The sequence below is a fragment of the Ochotona princeps genome, chromosome 8, assembly GCF_030435755.1.
Source record: "Ochotona princeps isolate mOchPri1 chromosome 8, mOchPri1.hap1, whole genome shotgun sequence".
Classification (NCBI taxonomy): domain Eukaryota; kingdom Metazoa; phylum Chordata; class Mammalia; order Lagomorpha; family Ochotonidae; genus Ochotona; species Ochotona princeps.
In genome coordinates, this window is record NC_080839.1 from 17,281,229 (window position 1) to 17,306,537 (window position 25,309).

A 25,309-nucleotide genomic window follows, 5' to 3' on the forward strand; every position below is an offset into this window, starting at 1 on the left:
TTTGCACACAGGTGTATCAGCTCTGACTTTATCCCTAAAGCTCCCATTTTATACAGATGCCCTGAACTGTTCATTACCTGGAACTCTGGTCCGTACAGAAGCAACAAGTTCCTGGACAATTTCATCATTGCTTTTCCCTTCACCACCAGTAAATGATCGTGGCTGAACCTCAAGTATGGTGTTGATTAAGGTGCTGGTCTCCTTGTACTGTAAAAAGCAAGAGGCGGAAGAGTGAAGGCTCAAGATTCACAGTCATTTGTAGCAGGGACATTTACTTGTGGAAATAAGGGACATTCTCAGAAATGAGGAAATTTAATTACACTGTGGTAAGAACCTACCTATAACCTGAGACATGTTCTCAATTTTTAAAAGTAAATTGTTTTATTTGAGAGGGAGAGAGAGAGACAATATTTCACATTCTAGTTCTCTCAATTTAGGTTCCTCTTGTACTCAGCAGGGACTCAACTTTAATAATTCATTTATGGAGTTGGTGCCATTGTAGGTTAAGTCTTAATCTACAGTGCTGGGATCCCATATGGGTGCCAGTTCAAGTCCTGGCTGCTCCGCTTCAGCTCCCCGCTAACGCATCTGAGAAAGCAGCAGAGGTTGGCTGAAGTCTTTGGACCCCTGTTCCCACATGGGAAGTCCAGACGAAGCTCCTGACTTCAGACAGGCCCGCCTCCAGCCATTGTGGAGAATGAACCAGATAATGGAAGATCTTTTTCCTTATCAATCTGCTTTTCAAATAAAAATCTTAAAAATTACATTTGTTTCTAACAAACATCTATGTAAGTACCATTGATCAGGAACAGTACTATTTTACATCCTTTGTGTTTAACACTTGATAGATTTCAAGGGGGCAGAATAACCTATCTTAAGAAAAAAGCAGAACAAAGCAATCTGTTGACTTATGTTACTGCGGAGAAGACAATTCACACAGCTCTCAAGTGAAGGGTGGCAGACATGCCAGCCCAAAGCCTGCCCCTTGGATATGAGGCTCGCTTTCACTGAATGGCAGCTCAAATAGCAGGCGGAGGAAGGACATTCCTCATCTGCCTCTTCTCCCTGAAACCAGGGGAGAACAACTCCCATGTGGAAGATGCCTCCTCTGTATCAGGAGAAAACATCTTTTGACTGGGAGGCACAGCCAGGAAAATTTTTTACAAACAGAACTTGTTAAAGAGCTCTTGGCTTTGCTTAGCCTCCCCCCAATAATTGCTCTTCCACAACTTTTTCTCTGTTCAATCTAATGCAAAAGCATGTGGGTTTTACCAGTTCTTTGACTCATTTCCTTACGGAGGGTCACAGGAAACTTCTATTAAATTTATTCTTAATATTAAATTTGTCTTAATATCAACTCTGGGCCCATCCCAAACTCTAAGGGGAAAAAGATGAAATTTTGCCTTTCTTACACAGCATGAAAACATCTAACACACTTCCTGCACCTGCTTGACTCTGTCTCTGCTGCCCTCATTCTGCCCTTTGGCAGATGAGCTTGTTCCAGGTGGTGAATATGATGTATTGGGTATGGCAAATACAAGGCCAGGACAGCTATAGAAAACTACTTCATAGACAGGGATTCCAGAGAGAAGAGCAGCTACATATATTATAAGGACTCCCACTCAGCCTGAACCAATTAAGACAAATTTGTCCTTGGAGAAATTAGAGGGGCTAGGGAGGGAGTGCTGCCTTTGGCAAGGCTTGAGACCTCTTCACCTCTAGGTGGGGAATGACTGGAAATCATTTCAGCATTCCATGGAACAGGGAAAGGGTGTTTGTCTCAAAGACTTAGGGGTGGTCCATGAGTTAATCCAGTAAAACCAGGAAGGGAGGCTGAACAGACTACTATACCAGGGCCTCACTATGCACCTGCTGTCCTGGCCATTCTGAAACCAATGGAAAACAAAACAAAACAAAACAAAAAATCTACCCTCCAGGGGCACCCTGCCAAGACCTTTACCCTTACAAAGCTGTCCTCACAATGAACCTTACTGGACCCACCCTCCCCTTGCCCTCTCTCCTCACCCCACTTCCAGGGCAAATAGAGAGGAGTAAACATTAACGAGCGCTTTGGCCATCAGGTTTCCTGAAAGTACAAATTCCCACTGAAAGGCAAAGCAATTTTAACGGTCAAGGACATGAAATGAGCTCTTGGTACACTTTTGGACGTTCCACTATTGATTCTCATGGACTCCTTGATATTTAAGCATTTTTTCCCTGCTAAAACCTGAAAGGACAAAACTTTAAACAGGAAGAGAATTTCAGCTCATGAAGTCAAATCTGGCTCTCAACTTCCAGTTTTTTCCAGAGCTTGCTCCTGGAGGCACCTCATTTCATGGTTTTGTTCACCTACAGATGCCTTTTCATGGTAGGTGGCAAAACCGGGGTGCCCATGTCACAGAGCAACCATGGATGTCCTGCAGAGGAGAGTGGACTGCCCTTGGGCAAGGGTGAAGCACCACAAGGTCTTACAGCAGTAAAATAACCTGATTTGATCTTTGGAGCTGTTGCTGTGGTTAGGTATCACAACCATGGTTTTAATGAACAGTGGTGTTATCTATATGCTCTGAACATTGGGTACACTGTGCTTCTATAATCTAAACACAGAGGATCCATACACTTTGATGTTAGACTAGATAGATGTGCCCATTATGGATGGAGAAGAGCAAATGAGGAAAGGTTATTATTCAAGTCCCTTTGTCTTAGTAGTTAGAATACAGAAAAGGCAGAAGTCCTGGACATGGAGAAGGAGGAGGTGTCTGGGGAAAAGAAAAATGCATTTTGATCTCAGGAGTCTGAAGGATCCAGAGTGAACAGGCTAAATTGGAACCAAATGTGGAAGCCAAGATGAAACAATCCTCTTACTGTTTAAGAAAATTATAACTTGGCGAAATAGTGATTGCCCTTCTGAGCTTGTATATACGACATAAGTAAGCATGCATTTAGAAACTGTACCTGGTAAACTAGGTTGGCATTTTCATGCATCCCAAAAATTTCTGGGTCATCTATCAAAGGCAGATTTTCAATGTAGTCCTTGAACTCTTGTAGGCTGTCAGCCACAGGAGCAAAATAGATACCTATCATATAAATAGAGAAAATAAATAGGTTTCATGTAGATTGGCTTTGTATCGCCATGCTTGGCTTTTCCCTGCCTGGTTCAGTTTCTGATGTCTATGGAAAAGGCAATTGGTTTTTACTAATCCTCCTGGCTTTCATTGTCATGTCTAGTTTTGCTACCTTTTCCTGAGGCCTTGAGCATCTGCTCAGTGTTCTAAATTGCAATGTGTAATTTCATGACCTCTTCAAGGTGTTCTTTTGAAGAACATTTCAAGATTCTGAGAATCCAGGGAACATTGCTAAAAGAAATGCCTCATTAAAAATAGCTCCAAATTTATGCTTGTGTTACAATCTGTTTTACATTTGATGAAAAACCAACCCTCTCCAGATTCCCAAGCCAAAAGCCACATTTATGAAGCATCAAAATCTGGGCTTACTCAGTTTTCATAATGATTATAGGATACACCGTTGGAGCTTGTCAAAGCTTAGCATCTTACAATCCAGCGGTGGAAAACTTTTATGGGGCCATACTATATTAATCAGACTGTCCCGTCCAAGGGGATTAACTGTCAGGATCATTTGACCTACTTGCTTTCTGATCCATAATGAGCAATGAGCTATCACTAATTCAGGGAGCTTTTTTTTTTTTCCCCCCGGTTCAACTTACTGTAATAGAAGTACCTTTTAATTATATTTAAGATATACTAGAAGGTAACTTTGAAAACACATTTAGATAACAAACAACCAATTATAATAAGGCAATAACTAAAAGTGGATACTGCACATGTGTCTCTGTGCTCTATCAAATCTGTTCTGTGGAGTATCAGGTAAAGCCACTGCCTACAATGCAAGTATCTCATGTGGGTGACAGGTCCTGTCCTGGCTGCTCTACTTTGGATTCAGCTTCCTGCTAATGGCCTGGGAAAAAAAACAGCACAACATGGCTCAGATGTATGGGAGAACTGGAAGAAGCTCCTGGCTTCGGCCTAGCCAAGCTGTGAATGTTGCAGTCATCTGGGGAAGTAAACCAGTGGAAGGAAACTCACTCTGTCTCCCTCTCTCTGTAATTCTGACTTTTGAAATAAATAAAAACCCAATAAAATAAACTCAGCTCTGTCTGTGTTCACACATTGGGATGGGGTAGGGATGGTAACTGGATTGAGACTATTCATCATCGAGAGCCCTAGTGTGGCAAACAAAAGGGTGCTGCCACTGTTGGGAAGTCATGAACTGGGAAGCCATTTACCTGACTCTGAGTATTTGTAATCTTCTTCCAATGTTTCAGGAGAAAAAAATCTTCGCAAGACCGTACGAAGGCATCTTTGGTCCCAGATGTCTGTGACTCTGCCACCATATGTAATTTCACCTGGAAGGAAGTTTGCATTTTAAAATGTGTTTTTAATTGATAAGCATGTATGAATTTTAATAGCTTTAAAAATATTGAAAAATGGAAGAGATAATCAGAATTTCCTTCCGATAATCCCCTCCCCAGAAGAATGTAAAATAATTTTTTCCAGTAGGTTTTCTACTCTAACTCGTTGAGTTCTTTATTGAATGGATGGTTAAGTTTTTGGTTATAAATACACTGAAAGCATATCATTGTAAAAGTTGAAGGAAGGAGGAGGGAGGGTGGGAGCAGGCGAGGGTAGAATGGGAAATGTCATTATGCTCTGAAACCTAAATATAAGAAATATATGAAATTTTTTCATCTTTAATATATAAATTAAATTTTTAGATGTCGAAGACCTCTAGTATGTACTGTAATAAATCTTACTTTTTCCAAATAACAGAAACCAAAGCCACTGCCTTCTGTTTGTCTGTTTCTTTTGTTGTCTTTCTTTTGCTAAAGAAGATTGAGTTTGACTCTTTAACCCATCACTGACTGCAGTTTTTTAAAATACCCACACTTCCCAAGCAACCAGTGCTTCCTTCAGGGACCAGTGAGCAAAATGGAGTTAACCAATTGTAGCAAGGCTATATGCAAAGGGAGCACCAGAAGTTATAATCACTACCGTTAAGACACAGGGAGGGGGCAGACATGGTCTTCATATGGCCAGCAGGGTAAAACCCAAGGCTTTAGGATACAAGCTGGATGCTCTGAACACATGGGCATACTGACCAGTAATGTAAATCAGTGCGTCCCAGGGAATCTTCCCTTCGTGACAGTAAAGGTTAAGATTTAATAAGGCACATTCCCTGTCACTGTCATTAAATTCATAGCAGATATTCCAGCCAAGGGGGCCAAACTTCTTTCTCTCCTGCAACAGAAAATCAAAGTGATCTGAAATTAAATTTGATAAAATTTGTGTAAAATATTGGGAATGCAAACATTTCCATAGATGCTACATTTCCTCACACGGAGAAATCAGTTAAAACCATGTACGTAGACTGAAGACAGGACTCAGAGACAGGTAGTTGAAGAGTTAGGAGTCAAGTCCCATGTGACACAATGAATACCAGACTAAGTGGTTAACATTGGTGCTTAGTTCAGGTCACATGTAAGGAAGAAGCTGTTACCGTGATGAGCCCACTGAGAGGAACAGGTGAGAGTGAAGGAACTGCAAGAAAATTAGGAGAACTTGATGACGAAAAAAATACGTGTGGGAAGAGAATAAAACCAATCCTGCAGGTCTGGTTGTAGGGGACTGAGAGCAGGACTACCACGTGTAGAAACAGAGTTTGGTGGGGAAGGAGATTTTGGGCATGAGCTACAGGTGAGATTTTTTGTTTTGTTTTGGGATGACTGTATTGGCCCTGGCATGTTCTTCCAGGTAGTGGTGCTATGTAGGCAAATCTGAACAGACACGGAGGCGGGCACGAGACAAAGGCAGTATGAGCATCGGTGATGGAGTAAAAAGATAAAAAAGGTTCAGATGGAACAGGCTGGCTTTTAGTGACTCACCATGCTAGCCACAAGCTTTCACTTAATTCTTACTTGTTTATGAAAAAGTAGAGTTTAAGTGTACCTGAATGATTGCATGGAAGAAACAAATTCCAAATATTATTTGTCTCCATTTTCTTCCAAGGATATTTTCTTCAAAAAATGAAGGTGTCATTTCAGTGAATGCTCGTCTGATGTTTGCACGTAAGCCTTTTGGAGGCTCATTGGTGACCTGGATGGGGAGAGTGGACATGGCAGAGAGGTGATTTTGTAGATTTTCATGGTTCCTGACTCTGGGACCCTTAGAACTACAGTGACTGAACCACCTGCATAAGAACCTCAAAACCTTCTATGTGATGTCCAGTTTTTCCCCCCTAAAAATGGGTCAAAAACATGCTAAGGGTTTTTAAAAATTTGCATGTCTTCATTTATTTGAAAGGAAATAATGGATGAAGGGGTGAGGGAGGGAGAAGAGAGTTTTTTTTTTTCTTTGGCTGATAGCCAAAGCAGCTGGAACCAGATTAGGTTAGAGCCAGGAGTCTGGAACTCCTTCTGGAACTCCCATGAGTGGCAGGGACCTACGAAGTTGGGGTGTCTTCTCCCAGGGTGTGTATTAGGAAGCTGGAACTGCGAGTGGAGTTGGGACTTGAAACCAAGCACTCCGATAGGGGATGTGGGTGGTCCAAGTGGCACTTTAACCGCTGCACCAAACACCCATCTTGCTAAGGCTTTCTTCATTGAGTTTGGGAGTCATCTTGATACATGATAATATCCCACATAGAAGCAGAACCTTTTGTTTCTCACATGCAGAGGCATCCTGGGGAACTCCTTGTTTTTAAATCCAGTAGCCTCAGCCCCTGAGGTCTGCATCTGCATTGCTAAAACCTTCCCTTAACTCTGGGAAATGATCTGTTCTTGCCACTCTGCACCCTTCACATTTGCTTGCATTGGGTAAGCAAAGCTGGAAGAGTTGAGTGGCTAATAGAAAAAAGGCATACAGTGATGGGCACTGTCTTGGGCAGTGGGTTCCCTGCCTGCTTCAGGAGATAAGATGTTCCTCCTCACTTCCACCTCCCCACCCTGGTACCTTGACAAGGTTCAGTGCAGGATCTGAGCTCCCTGGAACCACTAGGTAATCACTCTGAGGTCAATTGTTTCACACTGTTCCAACTGCATTCATACATTACCTTGACGGAGTTCTGAAGAACTGTAACAGGAAATGTACTACTGGGCATGGAGCTTAAAAAGAGCCGAAAGGTATCCTTTATTATACTGTCTGTTAAAAAAAAAGACAAAAGACACAAAGGAAAATGGTTACCTTTTGGTAGCACTTTTCCATAAGAATTAATTTAGGGAAAGAACAATGCTATTTATCAGTTCAGTATATTGCCAACTTTTAAAATGGAGATTGGAGGGGTCATTCTGGCAACTTCACATGGGGATGCTTGTACAGTTTAGAAGCTGAATGTTTGGGCCCAATGTGATAGCCTAGTCGCTAAACCCTTGCTTTGCATGTACTGGGATCTCATATGGGTGCCGGTTTGAGTCTCAGCCACATGGGGAGTGAACCGCTGGATGGAAGATCTGTCTCTCCTTCTTTCTTTAAATCTGACTTCCCAATAAAAATAAATATGAAAAAAGCAGCAGAATGTTTGAGTAAAGAAATAGCAATATGTTAAGTTTTAATTCTTGATGGGACACGAAGGACGTTTTTTTTAAAATGGGAAGATTTTTTCAATTGCAAAAAGTAATTGTGAGTGCCAGTGCATTTTATGAAATTTTTCTGCCCCAAATAATTTAATTCCTGCCAAATTGTGAGAAAATGGTCAGAAAGGCCTGTAACAGAAGGAATGGATTTTTCCCCTCAGCAGAGATGTTACAAACGGAACTGAGGGGGCAGGGCCTCAGATCCCAGAATGGCCATCAGGCAACAACATCAGTTTCTTTCTTTTCTGAGTTGTGGACAGAGAATTTAAGAACAAGGCTCACTTTAGTTCTAAAAGGTCAAAGTAAAACAGGAAAATACCATCACTGTTCCCATCACAGGAAGATGCAGGCATCAACCAGGGTGCCTTCCTTGGCCTTGGCTTGTAAACACACAGTGTGCTCTTCCTCCCGGGGCCTTGACACTGGCCCTCTGCCTGGAACGCTCTTCCCACAGATCGCTCCACTTTGCTCATGTCTTGGCCAGACATCACCTTTTCAGAGAAATCTTCCCAGACCTCATCATTGAAAACCTCATGGGGCCAACACCATGGTGTAGTAGGCTAAACCTCCACCCTCTAGTGTCAGTATCCCATATGGGGTGCCAGTTCAAGTCCCAGCAGCTCCACTTCAGATCCAAATTCCTGCTTGTGCCCTGGGAGGGCAGGGGAGGAGGTCACAAGGCTTTGGGACCCTGCACTCATGTGGGAGACCTGGAAAAATCTCCCGCTCCTGACTTTGGATCGGCTCATCCTCAGGCTGTTGTGACCATCTGGGGAGTGAACCAGCAAAGATCTCTCTCCCTTTCTCTCTGTAAATCTGCCTTTCCAATAAAAATAGATATTTAAAAAAATTTAAAAAGAGAAAATTAAAATATTTACCCACTTTTTTCCCTACTCTAAATCCCATTGCAACTTTTCAGATCCTTACTTTTTCTTTTTTTCATTTTTTTTTCAAAGCCTGGCCACATTTTACCACATTACATGAATTAGTAATTTTTATGTGATTTATTCATCACCTGTCTCCCACTTCCCTCTGTAGAATGTAAGCTCAAAAAGGGCAGATGTCTGTGGTCATTTTGTTCATGGACATAACCTGAGCACTCTGAACAGTATATGGCACATAGCACATTCCAGAGTATTTACTGAATGAACGATTACAGATCAAAGCCAAATGTATGCTTCTTGGTTGATAAACCAAATTCATGAGTTACATTAAATAGGCAGAATTGAAACTTAGTTCTAGAGCAATAGTAAATTGTTGGTAGGATACATATTATTAGGTATAGATGACAAATAGCAATCCAAATTTAAGGATTAATGATCTGATGAGTCAAAATATGGAGTTATGTTTTGAGAAGGTCCCCCTTCTCATACTTTTTCTCTCATAATTGCATCAGTATCAAGTATCCTAATTTACAAAGGCACAAGAGAATCTTAGAGCCAAAAGGAAAAGAATTGTTGAAATCATCTTAGCCCATGACTTTCAGCGAGGACACTCAGCAAGGACACTCGTTTTTTCACTGGGGATACTGAGGCCCCGAGAAAAGATGTGATGTGTGCAGGCAGGACTCTACTGAGGTCTAATGAAAACTTCAAGCCCTGAAGATTTTGTTCTAACCATATTCCCCCCAACTCTCCTTAGACTTTCTCATCTCAGTTTACTGCCTGAATGCATTTTATTTTATACTGGTTCAAGTTAAGCATAAGGACTCAAATATTTAGTTGAAAATGTTTACAGCAAAGGCCAGAAAAGGATTTTTCCCCACTCACTTCAGCTTTTGTGAGCTGCAAGCCCTTAAAACCTACAGACTCCTTCAGCTGGCTCCCAGGCTCTGCTTGGGGTGGACACTGAAGCTGTTTGATGTCCCCTCAAGCCCTGGGGCCTTACATAGCCTCACTGCAGCACGTTGCAGTTTGGATAATGTCTTTTTTTCTGTTGCTAACAGATAAGTTTATTTGCGAAGGGACGAGGTGAGCAGGGAAGGGAGAGGAAGGGGAAATCACCTCCGAAAAGCTGGGAGGTGGGGTGCCTCTTGAAAGAGGAGCGAGAGAGACACCCGCAGTTTGGATAATGTCTAAACTGAAACTCCAATCATCAAACATTCCTCCATCTGTTGGTCCACTCCCCAAATGCTCACAATGGCCGAGACAGGGCAAGGCTGCAGGCAGGACCTGGTAACTCTATCCAAGCCTCCAACATGAGTCCCAGGGACCCCAATACACAGGCCACCATCTATGCCTCTCAGGTGCATTGGTAGGAAGCTGGATGGGAAGCAGTGTAGCTGGGACATGAACAAGGCACCTCCATATGGGATGTGGATGTCCCCAGCAGAGGGTTAACTGTCTGTGCCATAATGTCTATGCCTGTTTTCTGAAGTGGGAAAGAAAAGTTTTGAGATTATATCCAGGCTAACAACTATGAATAATGCTGGGCACACCCTTGAGGGTGTGTGGCTATGAGACACGTGAGGGTTATGGCTGTGTGGGCTGCAGAGGATAAAAGGTCATAAACTAACATTTCATTGGCATTGATTGTAATTTTAACTTTCCCCCTCTTCTTCTATCATTTTACAGAGAAATATTTCCTTTCTTTTCTTTATGCCAAGTCTATTTTTTCTACTTTTTATCATGTCTATAGGCAGCATTTAGCCATGCAGGGAAGGCAATATGAAACAGAAATGTCCAATCTTCAATTTGGAGTCTGAAAATCTTTGTAAACCCCAGTTTTGTAATTTAATTAAACCTGCCTGGGTTTTTCTTTTTTAATGGCAGGGCTGGGGGGAGTTACACAATGCCTATGAATCACAGTAAAGATTGTGGCGCCTACTGGTGGTGATTACTGGTAAAATGCCATGTGCTTAACACACCTGTATCTGTAAATGTCTTGATCAGCTCTTCCATGGCCAACATCCAGGAAACAGCGAGGTGGCAGTTTTGCAGAAATACCCAGTTTCCTGTTTTCATTGCATCCTTGATCATTTTTTCAGCAATGGGTCCTTGTCCTTGCCCTAGTGAAATGGACTGTACTCTGAAGTCAACAACAACAACAATAGTTTTATGCCCTTTTAAAATACAAATATTAAGAAATGTAAATATGGTTGACTCTTGCCTAAAAATACAAGATACGATGGATGGGCAAGTATTTTTAATTTTTGGATTTTTTTTTTATAACACAAACACAGAAAAGTGTCAAAATCAGAGTTGCCTTCTCAATGTTCAAGAGAGATTGGTGGCAGGGTCTCCTCCCCTAGTCATGTGTACCACAAGACACAGATACTGAAGTCTCTTATATGAGAATAAAATAATTTGTATATATCCTCCTGTATACTTTCAACCATCTTTAGATTCTTTATATACTCAAAGGAGGCATATGTTATGCAAATAGCTTTATAGTTTCAGGAATGACGACAAGAAAAAGTCTGCGAATGTTTACTAGAGACAATTAAAAAAGTTTTCTTTTCTTTCTTTTTTTAATGCATTGTTTGTTAAATGTTAGGATGTAGAGCCTGCTGGTGTGGAGGGTGGGTGTTATACAGTTCTATGGATAGGCACAAAGAAACCATCTTTGTTAAGAGAAGAACATGGCTGATACCCCAGACACTTTTCCTATGATTCTATTCTCTCTAATCATTTTCCAGCATTCTTCCCAATGGTAATTATTATCCTAACCTCTAGCAACAACACTACATATGTACATATATACCTCCTGTTAGTTCTCTCTCTGTTTTTGCAGAAACCTGATACAGACCTAAACTCCATGTGAAGAGATGGGCTCCATTATGCCCCTCTAGTTCCAAGTTCAAGGTGGTACCAGGAACTCCCTGTAGGAGCCCACCACAGTTGGAGGTCACTTCCTCGTTCCCCAACTCTTCTCTTTCCTTGCCATCCTTTGGGTTTGTGCACCATTCTACCTCCTAGGACATCATTTTGGGGAGGGCAGGGTAAATGTGGGGTGAGGAAGGCAGAAGCTTCGCAAGAAAGGAATCAGATCAGTTTACCTTGAGAGAGACATTTAAATCAGAGGTAAAGACCAGCCTTCCCCTTGTCCTTACTATCAGCGATTTGAAGCTCACAGGAAAGACAAAATTAGCCTATGTCCATACCACCCTGAATATGCTTGATCTGATCTTGGAAGCTAAGCAGGATTGGGTGTGGTTAGTACTTGGATGGGAGACAAAATTAATATTAGAGCATAATCTTTGTATTTTTGTGTTTTGTTTTGAAATCTGAGCTTAAGAAGTAAACTTCATGCCCTTTTTGGTTAACTGACCGTGTGTTAAGTATCTGACAAATTTTAATCACTACTCTATTAGATTATTACCCTTTAACGGCTACACAATCTCTTTTTTTTAATCAAATAAAAGTGTATTCTCGCTGTTATGATTTTGGTCCCATTTTAACAACGTACATAGTCAAATACTAACATATCTTAGTGAAGGATGTCTCTTAAAAATCTATGCTCTACAAGGGGAAAGACAAAAGCACATTTTAACAAAGACATATTCATATGTTCATATTAGAATTGCACAAGGCGGCCTCACCGATCTGAGTATCCACTCTCCCGGGCGAACCTCTGAAACGCGCCCATGGGGTCTGAGCCTGTGCTTAGGATGAACACCAGGGGGGTGGTACAAGACATATCCTGATAGAGAGTAGCGAGGTCCACAGGCGGAGTCTCTATAAACTGCTTTCCTAGATTTTCTATCACAAATTCTGTAAGAGCAAAAACTACCTAGAAGTTAAAAAGAAAAAAAAACACTTTGAAATAGGTTTGCTGGAGGTAAGAGTCTTGCATGATTTGATCTTAATTTCTCCTTCTGAGTTCTCCAATATTTTTGCACTTATTCTTTCTTGATCAGGTCTAGGTCTTCCTAGAAACATAATTCGGTGGATTTGAATAGTAAGTATCCGCTGGATGCCTTGATTCTCATGAATTCAAGAAAGTCCCTCATTATTATTGCAACAGTTTCCCCTGCCCCCTATTGTTGTGGTGGATGTGCTCCAAGATTCCCAGTGAACACCTGAAACTCTGAGTGGTACCAAACTCTTTACTTAAGGGCTCTTTAGAAACTCATGGAAAACTATAGAAAATTATAGGACAACTACATGGACTTAATAGTTATTTGCACAGGAATCAGCTTGGACTACCTTGTTATAAAACGTCTCAACATGATCTAGTTTGCAATACTAAGACATAGAAGACATCAGTTTGCCAAGAGCCCCTATCGGAGCAGCGTAAATTGGTGGGTCAGTGTGGGCAGAAGCCTGGTGAAGGTACTGATGCCTTATGACACAGTGATGGGGACAGCTCCCACAGAAATCAGCAGTTTCTTGAAGCAAGCACATCATTTGCTTCAAAAAGGGATGAGTCCGTGCTAATTTGTGAGAAAAAAGTAAAATAAAAAAACAACTTCTCTTTTTTGTGCCCTTGCTAGACAGGACCAGTGATTACCAGTAGGCAACACCACAGACACCTCTGCTTGTTCAGCTTACACAACTCTGACTGAAAAATTAAACTGGAACAAACTGCTCCATGACTGCCTAACCATGGAGAGTGGATCTGCTGCACACAGGAACAGAACTTTCTGTGGAAAATTGAAACAACTGGGATCAGATCTTGAAGTGTTTCTTTGAAAAATTGCAACTGGAGATGAAACATGGCTTTACCAGAACAATTCTGAAGACAGAGAACAATCCAAGTAGTGACCACTAACAAGTGGCAGTGGCCAGTCACATCACCAATGGGACAGTCATAGCACCAGTGGGGCAGTCACAACACCAATAGATTGGTCACAGCACCAATGGGCCAGTCACAGTAACAGTGGGTCAATGACAGCATTGTTGGACCAGTCACAGCACCAGTGGGCAAGTCACAGCAATAGTGGACTAAGGACAAAAAATGACAATACCAGTGAACCGGTCATAGCACTAATGGGCCAGTGACAGCACCAATGGGCAGTCACAACAGCAATAGATTAATGACAGGAACTGTGGACCAATGATAGCACTGATGGACCAGTCCTGAGTAAAAGTCCTGGCAAGTTTTTTTTTCCTTTGAAGGAAATAACCTATTTACTTGTTTATTTGAAAGGTGTAGAAGCAGAGAGAACTTCCATTCACTAACCAAGCAAGCGCCCACAACAATTAAAACTGGGCCAAACTGAATCCTTGGGCCCAGAATATGCACTGGGTCTCTCATGTGAAGGCAGGGACCAAAGTTTGAACCATCATCTGCTGCTTCCCTGGATGTACATGTAAAGGAAGTTGGAAATACAATCTAAACAGGCATTTGGACCATCTGGGGTGCAGGAGTCCCAAGTTTGGCCTTAGCTGCTGCACCAAACACCTCCTTTGACTTTTCTTACCTTTTTTAGCTCCTGCTTCTGTGCATGTTCTCATAAAGCATTGTATGGGTTTTGATGAAGAATAAGGACCCTAAGAACCAAGATGGCAGAATAGGGTAAGGACACGTTTAAACATATGCAGAAATGTTAGCCAGTGTCAACCAGAGAAGGCACATTCCAGGAGGGTACCTGGAAATCAGAGGACACAACAGTGTGGCGTTGCAGTGACTGATGCCCCAGCAGCATTCAGAAAGTGGCGATCTGAACTCCACTAGCAACCACAACTCCACCAGCAACCAGGTGGGAAGGGACATTTTTCAGGAGCTCCAGAGGAGAACACAAAGAACCGTTCGTCCTGCTGGTCTGTTTCATTTGACCAGAAGCACAGACAGAGCAGCAGGTCCCAGATGGGTGGTGCGGAAACAGGGTGGATTTCACAGTCCAGTCTGCCTCCTAGAGCCGAATTAGGCACCATTTTGTTTAAGGAGGCAAAGGCAATGGGGCAGGGCTGAGCATGCACTGAGCTGGGAGTGAACTCATTTGTGACTCAGTGACCTGGAACAATCTAGCTATATAGGACTCCTGGTGTCACCCTAAACCTGGAACCTACTCCAACCAGAAGTGGGAGAAAGGTTGTACAGACAATGGTGCAGCCTCAGCATGGGATCACAGGAAGTAGAGAGTGGTGAGCCAGGAGCTGGGGCTATGGAGTTCTTGGTGGAAATCTAACCTAAGAACCCAGACCTGGAACTAGCTGGAGGGAATGGCACAAGTGACTGCAAACAAAGAGTCATGTACCAACTGCAGTAAGTAAAATTGAACTGTAGACCTGTGGGTGACACAGCTTAGAAAACTGCCCCAAGGAGAAGAATCTGATAACCAGACGTACAATGACCAAGAGCAAAGGAAGAGACAGAAGCACGATGAATATTACTGAAGACTCCCTTACAAAGGAACAAAATGCTTTGCCAATCTCAGAGTTCACTGAGGAAGACATCGAGAAAATGGGGATACAGATTTCAAAACACTTGTTACAAAGCATCTATCAATGAGAAGGACATAACGCAGGCATTCAAGGAATTTAAGGAATATGTCACACAGGAAATGAATCAAAGCTGATATATTAGAAATTAAGAATACAGTGGAGCAAATTAAAAGTACATTTAAGCGTCTCCAAAATAGAATGAGTAAAGCAGAAGAAAGAATTTCAGAGTTGGAAGACATTTCCTGTCACCAAGGGAAAACAACCAAAAAGCTGGAAGTAGAGCTGGATCAGGTCAAAAAAGGTATTCAAGAATTGAAAGACACTATTAAAAGGCCAAATCTAAGAGTTATGGGAGTCCCAGAAGGTACAGAGAAACTGGGTTTACAAATGCATTTAATGAAATGCATTTAATGAAATAAGGGAAAATTTTGCTAATCTAGATAAAGAATTGGGAGGCAACATCCAGGAGGGGTACAGAACTCCCAACAGGCTTGACCAAAAGTGATACAGACACATGACGATCAAGCTCTCTTCAATCAAACATAAACAAAATATGCTTAAATGTGCATGTGAAAAATTCAACTGACATATAAAGGAATGCCAATTAAACGCATAGGAGACCTCTCACAGGAAACTCTACAGGCCAGAAGTGAATGCAGCAACATATTCTAGATTCTAAAAGCAAAAAAAAATTGTCGATCCAGGATAACATAACCAGCAAAGCTTTCTTTCGTCTTTGAAAATGAAATAAAATCCTTCCACAGTAAAGTTAAGTTAAAAGACTATGTCTCTTGCAAACCTGTCCTACAGGGAGCTTTTCTTGACAGAGAAGAGGGATAGCACCCACAAAACCAAGGGTAAATGTGAAGAAATACCTGTAAAATAACAGAAGACTAAATCAATGAACAACCCATTGCTAAAATGACAGGGCCAAATTATCACCCATTCATATTAAGTCTGAATATAAGCGGCTTAAACTTATCAATCAAACATCATAGATTAAAAGACTGGGTTAAAAAACAAAACATCTTTGTTGGTAAAATGTGTCTCCTATAAGCAACATAGAGATCAGCGGAAACTATCTCATGGATTTTGATGTTTTTTCTTTTTGTTAGTTTCATCTCTTCAAAACACTTTCTTTTTCATTCCTTCAGCAACACATCAGTCATTCAGTAGCATGTTATTTAATTTCATGGTGTTGTTAATTTCTTTTTTTTCCTCCTGTTGGTTTTGTGTTGTGGCTTTTCATTGAAGGGGATGCATAGTAACTCCATGTGTAATGGAGACTATCAAATCTGGCAGCATGCTATTTAATTTCATGCTATTGTAAATTTCTGTTTTTTTTATTGTTGATTTTGTATTGTGGCTTTTCATTGAAGGGGATGTAGAGTAATTGAAATGGAGACTATCATATTCAAATGTGAGGATACAATGTAGTATACATCTCTACTTCCAGACAAAGGTGGACTCCCAATGAAACTGTTCACTATATCTTGACAATAGGATGCTGGACTCTCTGCCATTGTGCATGCCCACAATAATGGACATATGACTGTGCATGAAGAACTATACTATAGTAATGATATAGAGGAACTAGATGTGTGTGGGGGAATTGGGGAGGTGATAAGGGAAATTCCAGGGCCTATGGAACTGTATGATAAAATAAGAACAAAAAGAAGTAAAAAAAATATGGAACTCGGGTAAATTACTGAAATTGTGCACACTGTTTTTTTTTTATTAATTATTTTGCATTATGTGACAGTTTCATAGGCTCTGGGAATCCCTCCACCCCTCCTCCTCCCCTCCCCCCTGGTGGATTCCTCCACCTTGATGCAGTATTACAGTTCAGATTCAATCAAGATTCTTTCCTTGCAAACATACACCAAGCATAGAGTCCAGCTACTTATTGTCCAGATGGGTTGAATAGTTTCTTGGGGAGACCATTTCTGGTCCGAAGTTAGAGCTGGTAGAATATCATCACAGTCAATTAAGAGTCCCAATATAACATCAACAGCAATTTGCAATATTATGGAATTGACATGGTTTTGAGTAACCAGTATGTTAAAAAAAAAAAAAAAAAGCAAGTCCTAACCACAACCTATGATTAGCTCATTGACATCTCAATTTTAGTTTATATACAGGACCGGACTGGCTGCTATATACCTTAAAATGGCTATAGGGTACCATTCAGCTGTCTCGTGTCTATTTCATTTTAGTATTTAGCCATTTGTTGTGTTGAAGTATAATTTTGCTGATCTTGGCAGATTTTAGGATAATCTAGACTGGTTTGTAACTCTAACAAGACATTTGTCAACATTTAAGGTGCAGAACATTTTTTTTTGGGGGGGGGTGTGCAGGAAAATCCTCAACACCATGGTGAGGAGTAACTCACCCAGCGAGGCATGAGCCAATCCTTGCCAGCTCTTTCCTGTCAGATTTCAAGCTCTATTTTCTGTTGTTTGTCTATTTATTTTAGGTATTTTTAGTTTGTATGATTGTTTGTTTGCTGTGAGGGGTTTTCGAAGCGATCCTGATGGTCATTGCGAGGGAGGGTGGGGGTCCAGAGGTGGAGCCAGGCTCGGACCAGAGAAAGCTCTTCTCCCTGGTCCCGAAGGACATTTATTGTTCTTCTGTTTCTGCGGACTGCTCAGGGCTTCTGGTTGTCTTTCCGATGACGTTGGTTTCTGCACGGTAGTGTTTGGACTTCTTCCATCCCCTGCGGAAGCTCCGGTTGGGGGTGGATGACCTCAGAGTACTCGGCCTCCGAGGGCATCCAATTCCCTATGGCCTCCTTCGCAGTTGGGATATAGTCCTTGTTGCTCGTATTAATAGTTTGTGGTGAAGGTCTGGGAGTCTTAATGGTTGGGATCCAAGCTTCCTCCTTACCACCTGCTCCACTCTGGAGTGCCCCCCTGCTCCACGCACATGACCTCCTGTTAAGAGGTTGTCAGGATCGCACCTGATTCCTCCCTCATGCATTGGTATAGTAGTTTTACTGTTGTTTAGTGCACACTGTTTTTATGCTTGTGCTTTGTGCCATTATATTCAAGCTTATAACACTTTGCCCACATCATGCTTCACACATCAGCATGGAATTAGAATTCAGAAGTTTCAGATGAGCAGAGGCAGCAGAAAATGCAACAACATCAATACTTTTCAACAATGCTTTAGGTTTTTCCAATTACTGCTCTGTCTGTCTCTGTCCCCTCTTCCCATCCATACCCTTTCTATTTCTTAAGAAAAAACCTCTAGGGCTGGCATGATGGTATATCAGGTTAATCCTCCACTTGTGGTGCCAGCATCAAATATGGGTGCTGGTCTGGGGCCTGGCTGCTCCACGTCCCATCCAGCTCCATGCTTATGGTCTGGGAAAACAGTGGAGGATGGCCCAAGTCCCTACACCCATGTGGGAGAGCAGGAAACAATCTCCAGACTCCCAACTTTTGATCGACTCAGCTCTGGATATTGCTGCCACTGGGGGAGTGAAGCAGGAGATAGAAGATGTTTCTCTCATCCTCTTCTCTGTAATTCTGCCTTTCAAATAAAGATAAATCAATCTTCCTTTTCTTTTTTCCATTCTTTTTTAAAAAATGCAATAGCCTCAATTTTTAATTAAAAAATTATTATTCTTATCATTTTATGATACAGTTCATATGATACAGTGGTTTTCATTACACTTCTTCCCATCCCTCTGTCCATACTTTGTCATGGGCCCCATCTTTTTTGTCTGCTTTCTAAAAATTGGTGCTCACAAGATTTTCGTCCTTTTCTTATTTGTCTTCTCATTCTTGTCTGTTATTCTACAAGAATCCCTCAAACTTCCATGGTTTTACTTCCAAGTTTATTGCTGACAACTCTCAAATTTATATATTTCTGGTCTCTATATTTTTTAGACATTCCGACCCTTCCACTAGTTGGCTTCTAGACTGCAATCCGTGGTGATAGATGGCAAGTACTTTGTAGATAGTGACATTTTTTTCTGATGTATTTCTTTTTTCAAGCTTAATTGTTGGCACAATTATATGTCTTAGCACAATTTAGGAACTGGAAGATATACTGGTTTCCTCAATTCTACCTTCATCTCCTCTCCAATCTACTACTGCTGTCTAAACCCAAGTGCCATTCAAACCTTCAAACAAATCTTGTGGCAATGGTATGAGGTTCTGAAAAGCCCATAGCTCCTAAATGCAGATAATGTGACTTCTCTAACAGTGTGCTGCACAGGACATGAACAGAACCGGGACTGGCTCTCCATTCTCTCTATACATTATGCTCTGGCCAAAATCCAAAGTTTCTGTTTTTTCCAGATCTATCTCTTAAACTTGGTCATTGTTAGTCAAGTAAATTTATGAATCGTTATTCGTAGGTAATGAAATGTTACTAGCTTTAAAGTAGTAATTAGAACACAGTTCATTAGTTAAAGGAATAAGCTTACCTTTTCTTCTTTACAACATTTAATAAGGATTAGCTTTTGGAAAGAACTCAAATCTGGATTCCAAGAATGCTTGTACATCATTTCATTCTCCTCTCTTGGGACATCCTCTTCCTGTTTTATTTTAGAATAGCCTTCCCATTTCTGTGGGTTAATGTAAATCTCAAAAGATTCTGGAAAGACAAGTTTGAAAGGTGCTTTAACTGGAGTTGCTTTATGCTTAGAAGGGAAATATATTTAGTAATTAAAAAACATGCATGAGTTTTAATTACAAATATAAATACATTAATTTATTCCACCATCCTATCTACTCAAAAAGCAAAGAATTTACAATGGGATCAGAAAACAAAATTCAACAGCAAACTACTTATTAAAAAAGTAACAGAGAAAAGGATACAGAAAGATCTAGTAAGCAAATATAGCAGTTGAAGTAGTAAGAGTATCGTGAAATTAAAACTTAAGGGAAACACAATAGGCTAAATTATATTAAAATGCAAATTTCGTAAAAACGCCATAAAATGTATTCCTATGTACCACAGAATAGTTTTCAGTTTAAAATTTTATTTTTAACATTGTTTACATAACTGAGAGGGATGTATACCCATGTGGGTCTCTGGAAAGGGTGGGCAGGGTCACGGAATAGAGGAAGGTGGGTGGGACAAATGTCTTATTTTTTTCCTCCTGTGTTCTCAGGGGTGTAAAGGGGGGCACTCCTTGATGTCACACTACAGTAACACCCAGGGATAGAGAACCCAAGGATAGGGATGATGCCTTTAGAGACCCGATATGGGGAAGAGTGCTTTGAGGGTATTACTCGAGTGGTTTTAATAGTTTTGAGATGTCATTGGCCCAGGAAAAGTTTGCAAAGCTTGACTAGGAAAGTGGTCCAACATGTCCTGCTTTCCACCCTCTGACGAGGCAGTTGACATTCCCTACTGGCTGAGATGGGCTGTCATGTCCCTTCATGGGCATCTGGGCATGTTATTCACTGAACAGCCACCAGCAACCGAGGAGGTCCAGTCCTGTTATATGTACTCCAAGGTCAGACCATATATATTATGATTTTTCTTATGGCCAGGATTTGAATCCAGCCATCTAGTCCTCCAAGAAATCTTACCTGGGGTGACATCAGACTTGACTGTTGCATGCACTAGCCAGATTCAGTCTGTCACCTGCATCAGTCAATGCATATACTGGTAGATGCAGCTGCGTGGTCAGGTGTGCCTCAATTCTCATGTAAACTGATGGATGCTGCAGCCTAGCCAAGCCAAGCCTGCTACAGGTTCTATCTTCATGCGCACCAGTGGGTGCTGTGGCTTAGTCAGGGTGACCCTAAATAATCCTTATGAGGTCTGCCCAAGCCCTGATTTTCACAGGTGCAAGCATGTGCTACAGCCAGACCCAGCTCATCCTGTGTCCTACCCAGCTCTCATGCACACCCAGCATGCTGACAGGTGCTGCTACCTTGCCCAACCCAGTCTGCTTGCAGCCTCAGGTCTTGCACTTGCTAGGGGGTACAGTGATCCAGTCTGACATGACTTGCACCCAGTCCCAGCACCTGCCAGAGGATGCTGTGGCTTAGCCCATCGGCCCCCAGACTCAGTCCACTTGCTAGGAGGTATTGCAGTCCAGCCTGACAAGACTTGCATGCAGCCCCAGGACCTCCTAGAGGGTGCTGTGACCAAGCATGCCCAGCCTGTACCCATTCAGGCTCTTGTACATGCCAGCAGGTTGCAGCAGCCTAGCCAAGACTGGCCTGCCTCCAAGCCCAGCTCTTACATTCACTAGTGAAAGCAGCGACTCAGCCAGGGAGTGCCTAAAGTTCCCTACCAGGCTGGATCCCAGCCCTGGGTTTTGCATGCGCCAGCAGGTGCTGAAGCTCAGTTTGAGATGGCCCATTCCCAGTCTTGGCATTCACCAGCATCTGCCACAGCCTGGCTCAGCCTGGCCAACCACCAGTCCTAGCTCTCATGTAAACTGGTGGCTGTTGTGGTCCAATCCAGCATGACCTGCACCCTTCCTCTCAGTCATGCGAGTGTGTTCTGTGGATTGGCCTGGCCCAGCATGCCCCCAAACCCAGTTCACACATATGCTGAAGGGTGCTGAATAGTGTTAAAAAAGTAACAATATAGGAGATACTAGTAGAATAAAATACAATAATGATAATCACTGGTTTACAATTATTGGCCTATGACAAGAGACTTGGATATCTAATTTGAGCGGTTTAAGTACAAGTCAATAAACTGACATATATACAATTTATTCTCAATAAACAGAACACATCTTTCTCTTCATACTATCCTTGGCCATAGGTTATTTATAAGATAGTTAACTCTTATAATGGTTATAAGATGTAGAAAGGATCAGAATTGGATTTTAGCACAGGGGTACATGCTGTGCTAAAAACCTCATAGAAAAATGACACAGCCAGGGTGTCCTCCAATGATGACACGTTACTGAGGCTGAACATTAGACAAGCCAGTTGTTTGCATTTCAGTCTGCACTCAGGATTGGAAGTGGAGCAGCTGGGACACGATTCAGGATCTGTAAGAGCTACAAGTGGCAGCTTAACCTACCATGTCAAAATACTGGCCCCTGTTTTGTTTCTTGATTTGGGTGCTATTTTATGAGGGTATACAGTCCATGATAGTATAGAATATTGTACCAACTGCACAATTTTTATTTGGATTTTGTTGTGGATATTACTTTTAACAGTATAGCTAAGGCAATACCTGAACACAGATTCATGCAATGGTCATAATACTAAAAATAACATATTGAAAAATTAATGGAATGAGTGTTAAATCAAGATATTGCAAACAAAACTAATCCCAGTTTCTTAAAAATAAATTTTGTAGCAAGAAGTGTTAACATTGCAGAAGAGGTTTAAGGAAACATTAGAATCAGGGTTCAAGAGCCCACATATGGCTCCCCTCCTGCCATATTACCTATCTGTATGGAGATCGGATGTAACAATATATATTTTGTAAGGCCTTGAAACACTGGAAATGATTCTTCTAAGTCGCAGCAGGCGAACCACGTTGTTGTCAATAGCCAGGGAACGTCAGGCTTAGGAGGGCGTTCCTATTAGAGGAAGGGGAGGAAATGAATATTACTTCATAAAGATAAACAGAAAATACACTTGGACCTTGTCCAAGTGAGAACTTGAGCTCTAACAGAACATTACAGACAGCCATTTTGCCAGGTCAAGTAATGACACATAGTGAGACAGAAATGATGTTGAGCCAATTCCACCTATGGAGTTTTCAGGCTGATATTTACAGAATGAGTTGATCTGGTGCAGGACTAATATTAAATCTGCTATGTCTATTTCTGGGCTGTTTTCCAGCATGCCGTGCTGGTTGTACTCACTCTCCAAATATATTCTCACAGTCAGTGATTTGTTTTCCAGAGAAATATACTCCAATGCAGATCATCGGATGTTTTCATTCCCAAGAGCTGAAGAAAGCTGGAAGTGGAGCAATGTCACTACTGAGACAAGTGCTAATTTCATTTTAGCTGTGATAAGTGCGAATTTGATCATTTTAGATATTCAATAGTCCACTCAGTAATATGCTGTGAAACTCTTCCCTGTGGGTAAACAGTTTTCAAAGAGAGAAATAGCTGCATTTGTAGACTAAAGCTGGGTCTTTGAATACTTCCTGAGTATTTGCTTGAGTTTCTGTAGTGCATTTTGAAACAGGCTTTTTGAGGTATAATTCACATGCCATACAAATAACTCACGTTAACATATATAGTTATTTTAGTATAGAAGTTAACATGTGCAACCATCACTAATTTTAGGGAATTTAGTTTCAAAAAGAAGCCTTATAAGGCATACTTTGGAGATGGTGCAGGTTCTGTTCCAGGTTACTACAAGAAAGTGATTATCACAATAAATGGAGTCACATGAGTGGTTTGGTTTCCAATATATAGGTAAGTCCAATATATAGCCAGCATTGTGGTAGAGCAGATAAAGCTGCCACTGGCATTCCATGTGGGGGCTGATTTGTGCCCCAGCTGTTCTATTAGGAAAGGCAGAAGATGGCCCAAGTGTTTGGGCCACTGCCATCCAGGTTGGCTCTTAGCTTTGGCCTGACAACTCTGGCCATCATGGTCATCTGGGGAGTGAACCAGCAGATGAAAAACCTCCAATTCTCCATCTCTCTCTAACTCTGCCTTTCAAATAAATTTTAAAAATGAGGTTATGTCTACACTATCTGGTATCCATTATGTGTACAATGACATTATACTTAGAAAGCAGCGTGCGTGTCTTAATTAAATTTATCTTGCAGGGCAGACACAGCCCATAGTGGGCTAATTCTCTGCCTGCGGCACTAGCCTCCCATATGAGCACTGACTTGTGTTCTGACCACTCCATGTCTGACCTAACTGCCTGGTGATGGCCTAGGAAAGTAGTAGAGGATGACCCAAGTCTTTAGGTCCCAGTACCTACATGGGACCCAGAGGAAGCTCATGGCACCTGGATTCAGAGAGGCCCTTCTCTGTCATAGTGGCCATCTGGGGAGTGAACCAGCAAATGTAAGATCTCTGACTCTCCTGCTCTCTGACTTGTGACTTCTAGATGCTGACAATCAGCTGGGCCTTCACTAAGTCATGATCTTTTGCCAATGGAGGGTATTGTCTAGATATGGATGGCTACTGACTAATCAGGGTGTTAGCTGCTGAAGCTTGGGGTGGTTGTGTCATTTATTAGGTCAACAATGAGGTTTGTCATGTTGACTGATTCTCCCCTTCATGAAGGATTTTTATGGCATGTGAGGATGTCTGGTAAAATTTTACTGACAACAGAAACTTCTTTTGAAATTGGAATTTATCCTCTAAAACGCTGCTATTGCTGTATCAACTAGGTTTGTGTGAAACTACAAATTCTTTGTTGCCATTTTTGCAATGCTCACAGTGTCTGCAGCAGGAGTAGTTTCTGTATCGAGCAAGCCTACTACTAATCCCTAAGAAGCTCTCCATCTCAAAGTTTTCTCATGAGAGTGCAGCAATTCAATCATCTCTTCAGGCTCCACCTCTAGTTCTGGCTCTGCTATTCCCAATACATCTGCAGTCATTTCCTCTGCTGAAGACTCAGAATCCATCAAAATCACTGAAGAGTGCTGAAATGAATTTCTTCTCATGTGTTGATATTTTGACCTCCCATGAATCACCAGTCTTCTTAATGGCACCCAGAGTGGTGATTCCTCACCAGGTTTTCCGTTTATTTTGTCCATGGCACAGCTGTACCTCTACCTGTATGAAACACACTCTATAGATAATGAAGAAATGGAACTTGAAATTACTCCTCAGTCAATGGACTACAGAAGAGATGTTAACAGCCATGAAAGTATTCATTTCATTGTTATGTATCTATCAGAGATCATGAATAACCAAGTGCGTTATTATTTTGAAAGGAATCTTTTATTTAAGACTTATTTACTTATCAAAAGACAAAGTTACAGAGAGAGACCTTCCAACTGGTGATTCACTCCCCAAATGTCTGCAATGGCTGTGGCTGGGCCAGGTCAAAGTCACGAATTTCTTCCAGGTTTCCCATGCGGGTGGCGGGGGCTCAAGCACTTGGGCCATTCTCCATTTCTTTACTCAGGCCATTAGCATGGATTTGGGTGTGAAGCAGAGCAACTGGGCCTTGAGCTGGTGTCCATTTGGGGTGGCAGCTTTACATGCTGTGTCTCGGCACCAGCCACAAATCTGATTTTCTGAGCAGCTGGTTTCAGCTTTAAGCGCTAAGCTGTGTTACTCCTTACAAGAAAGTCAGTTTGTCCTTTGAAACTTCATTCTCCTCTTTAGCTATGAAAGTGCTACATGTCATTGTCTTGCTACAGAAGGGCGTTGTGTCTGCCATAAAATCTGTGGTTTTGTGAGGCCACTTTTACC

At 41.7% G+C, this 25,309-nt stretch overlaps 1 protein-coding gene across 1 annotated transcript in view; it reads right to left on the reverse strand.

Annotated features, from left to right (window-relative positions):
• Positions 1-25,309, reverse strand: part of DNAH6 (dynein axonemal heavy chain 6) — a 250,072-nt gene that overhangs the window by 12,624 nt on the left and 212,139 nt on the right. The window contains exons 62-71 of the mRNA XM_058667697.1: positions 22,354-22,489; positions 19,409-19,578; positions 12,186-12,376; positions 10,512-10,672; positions 7,126-7,214; positions 6,024-6,170; positions 5,177-5,315; positions 4,304-4,423; positions 2,956-3,077; positions 78-207 (exon numbers count right to left, since the gene is read on the reverse strand). Of these exons, the coding sequence (XP_058523680.1) occupies positions 78-207; positions 2,956-3,077; positions 4,304-4,423; positions 5,177-5,315; positions 6,024-6,170; positions 7,126-7,214; positions 10,512-10,672; positions 12,186-12,376; positions 19,409-19,578; positions 22,354-22,489 (1,405 nt within the window). The remainder of the gene's footprint in view (positions 1-77; positions 208-2,955; positions 3,078-4,303; positions 4,424-5,176; positions 5,316-6,023; positions 6,171-7,125; positions 7,215-10,511; positions 10,673-12,185; positions 12,377-19,408; positions 19,579-22,353; positions 22,490-25,309) is intronic.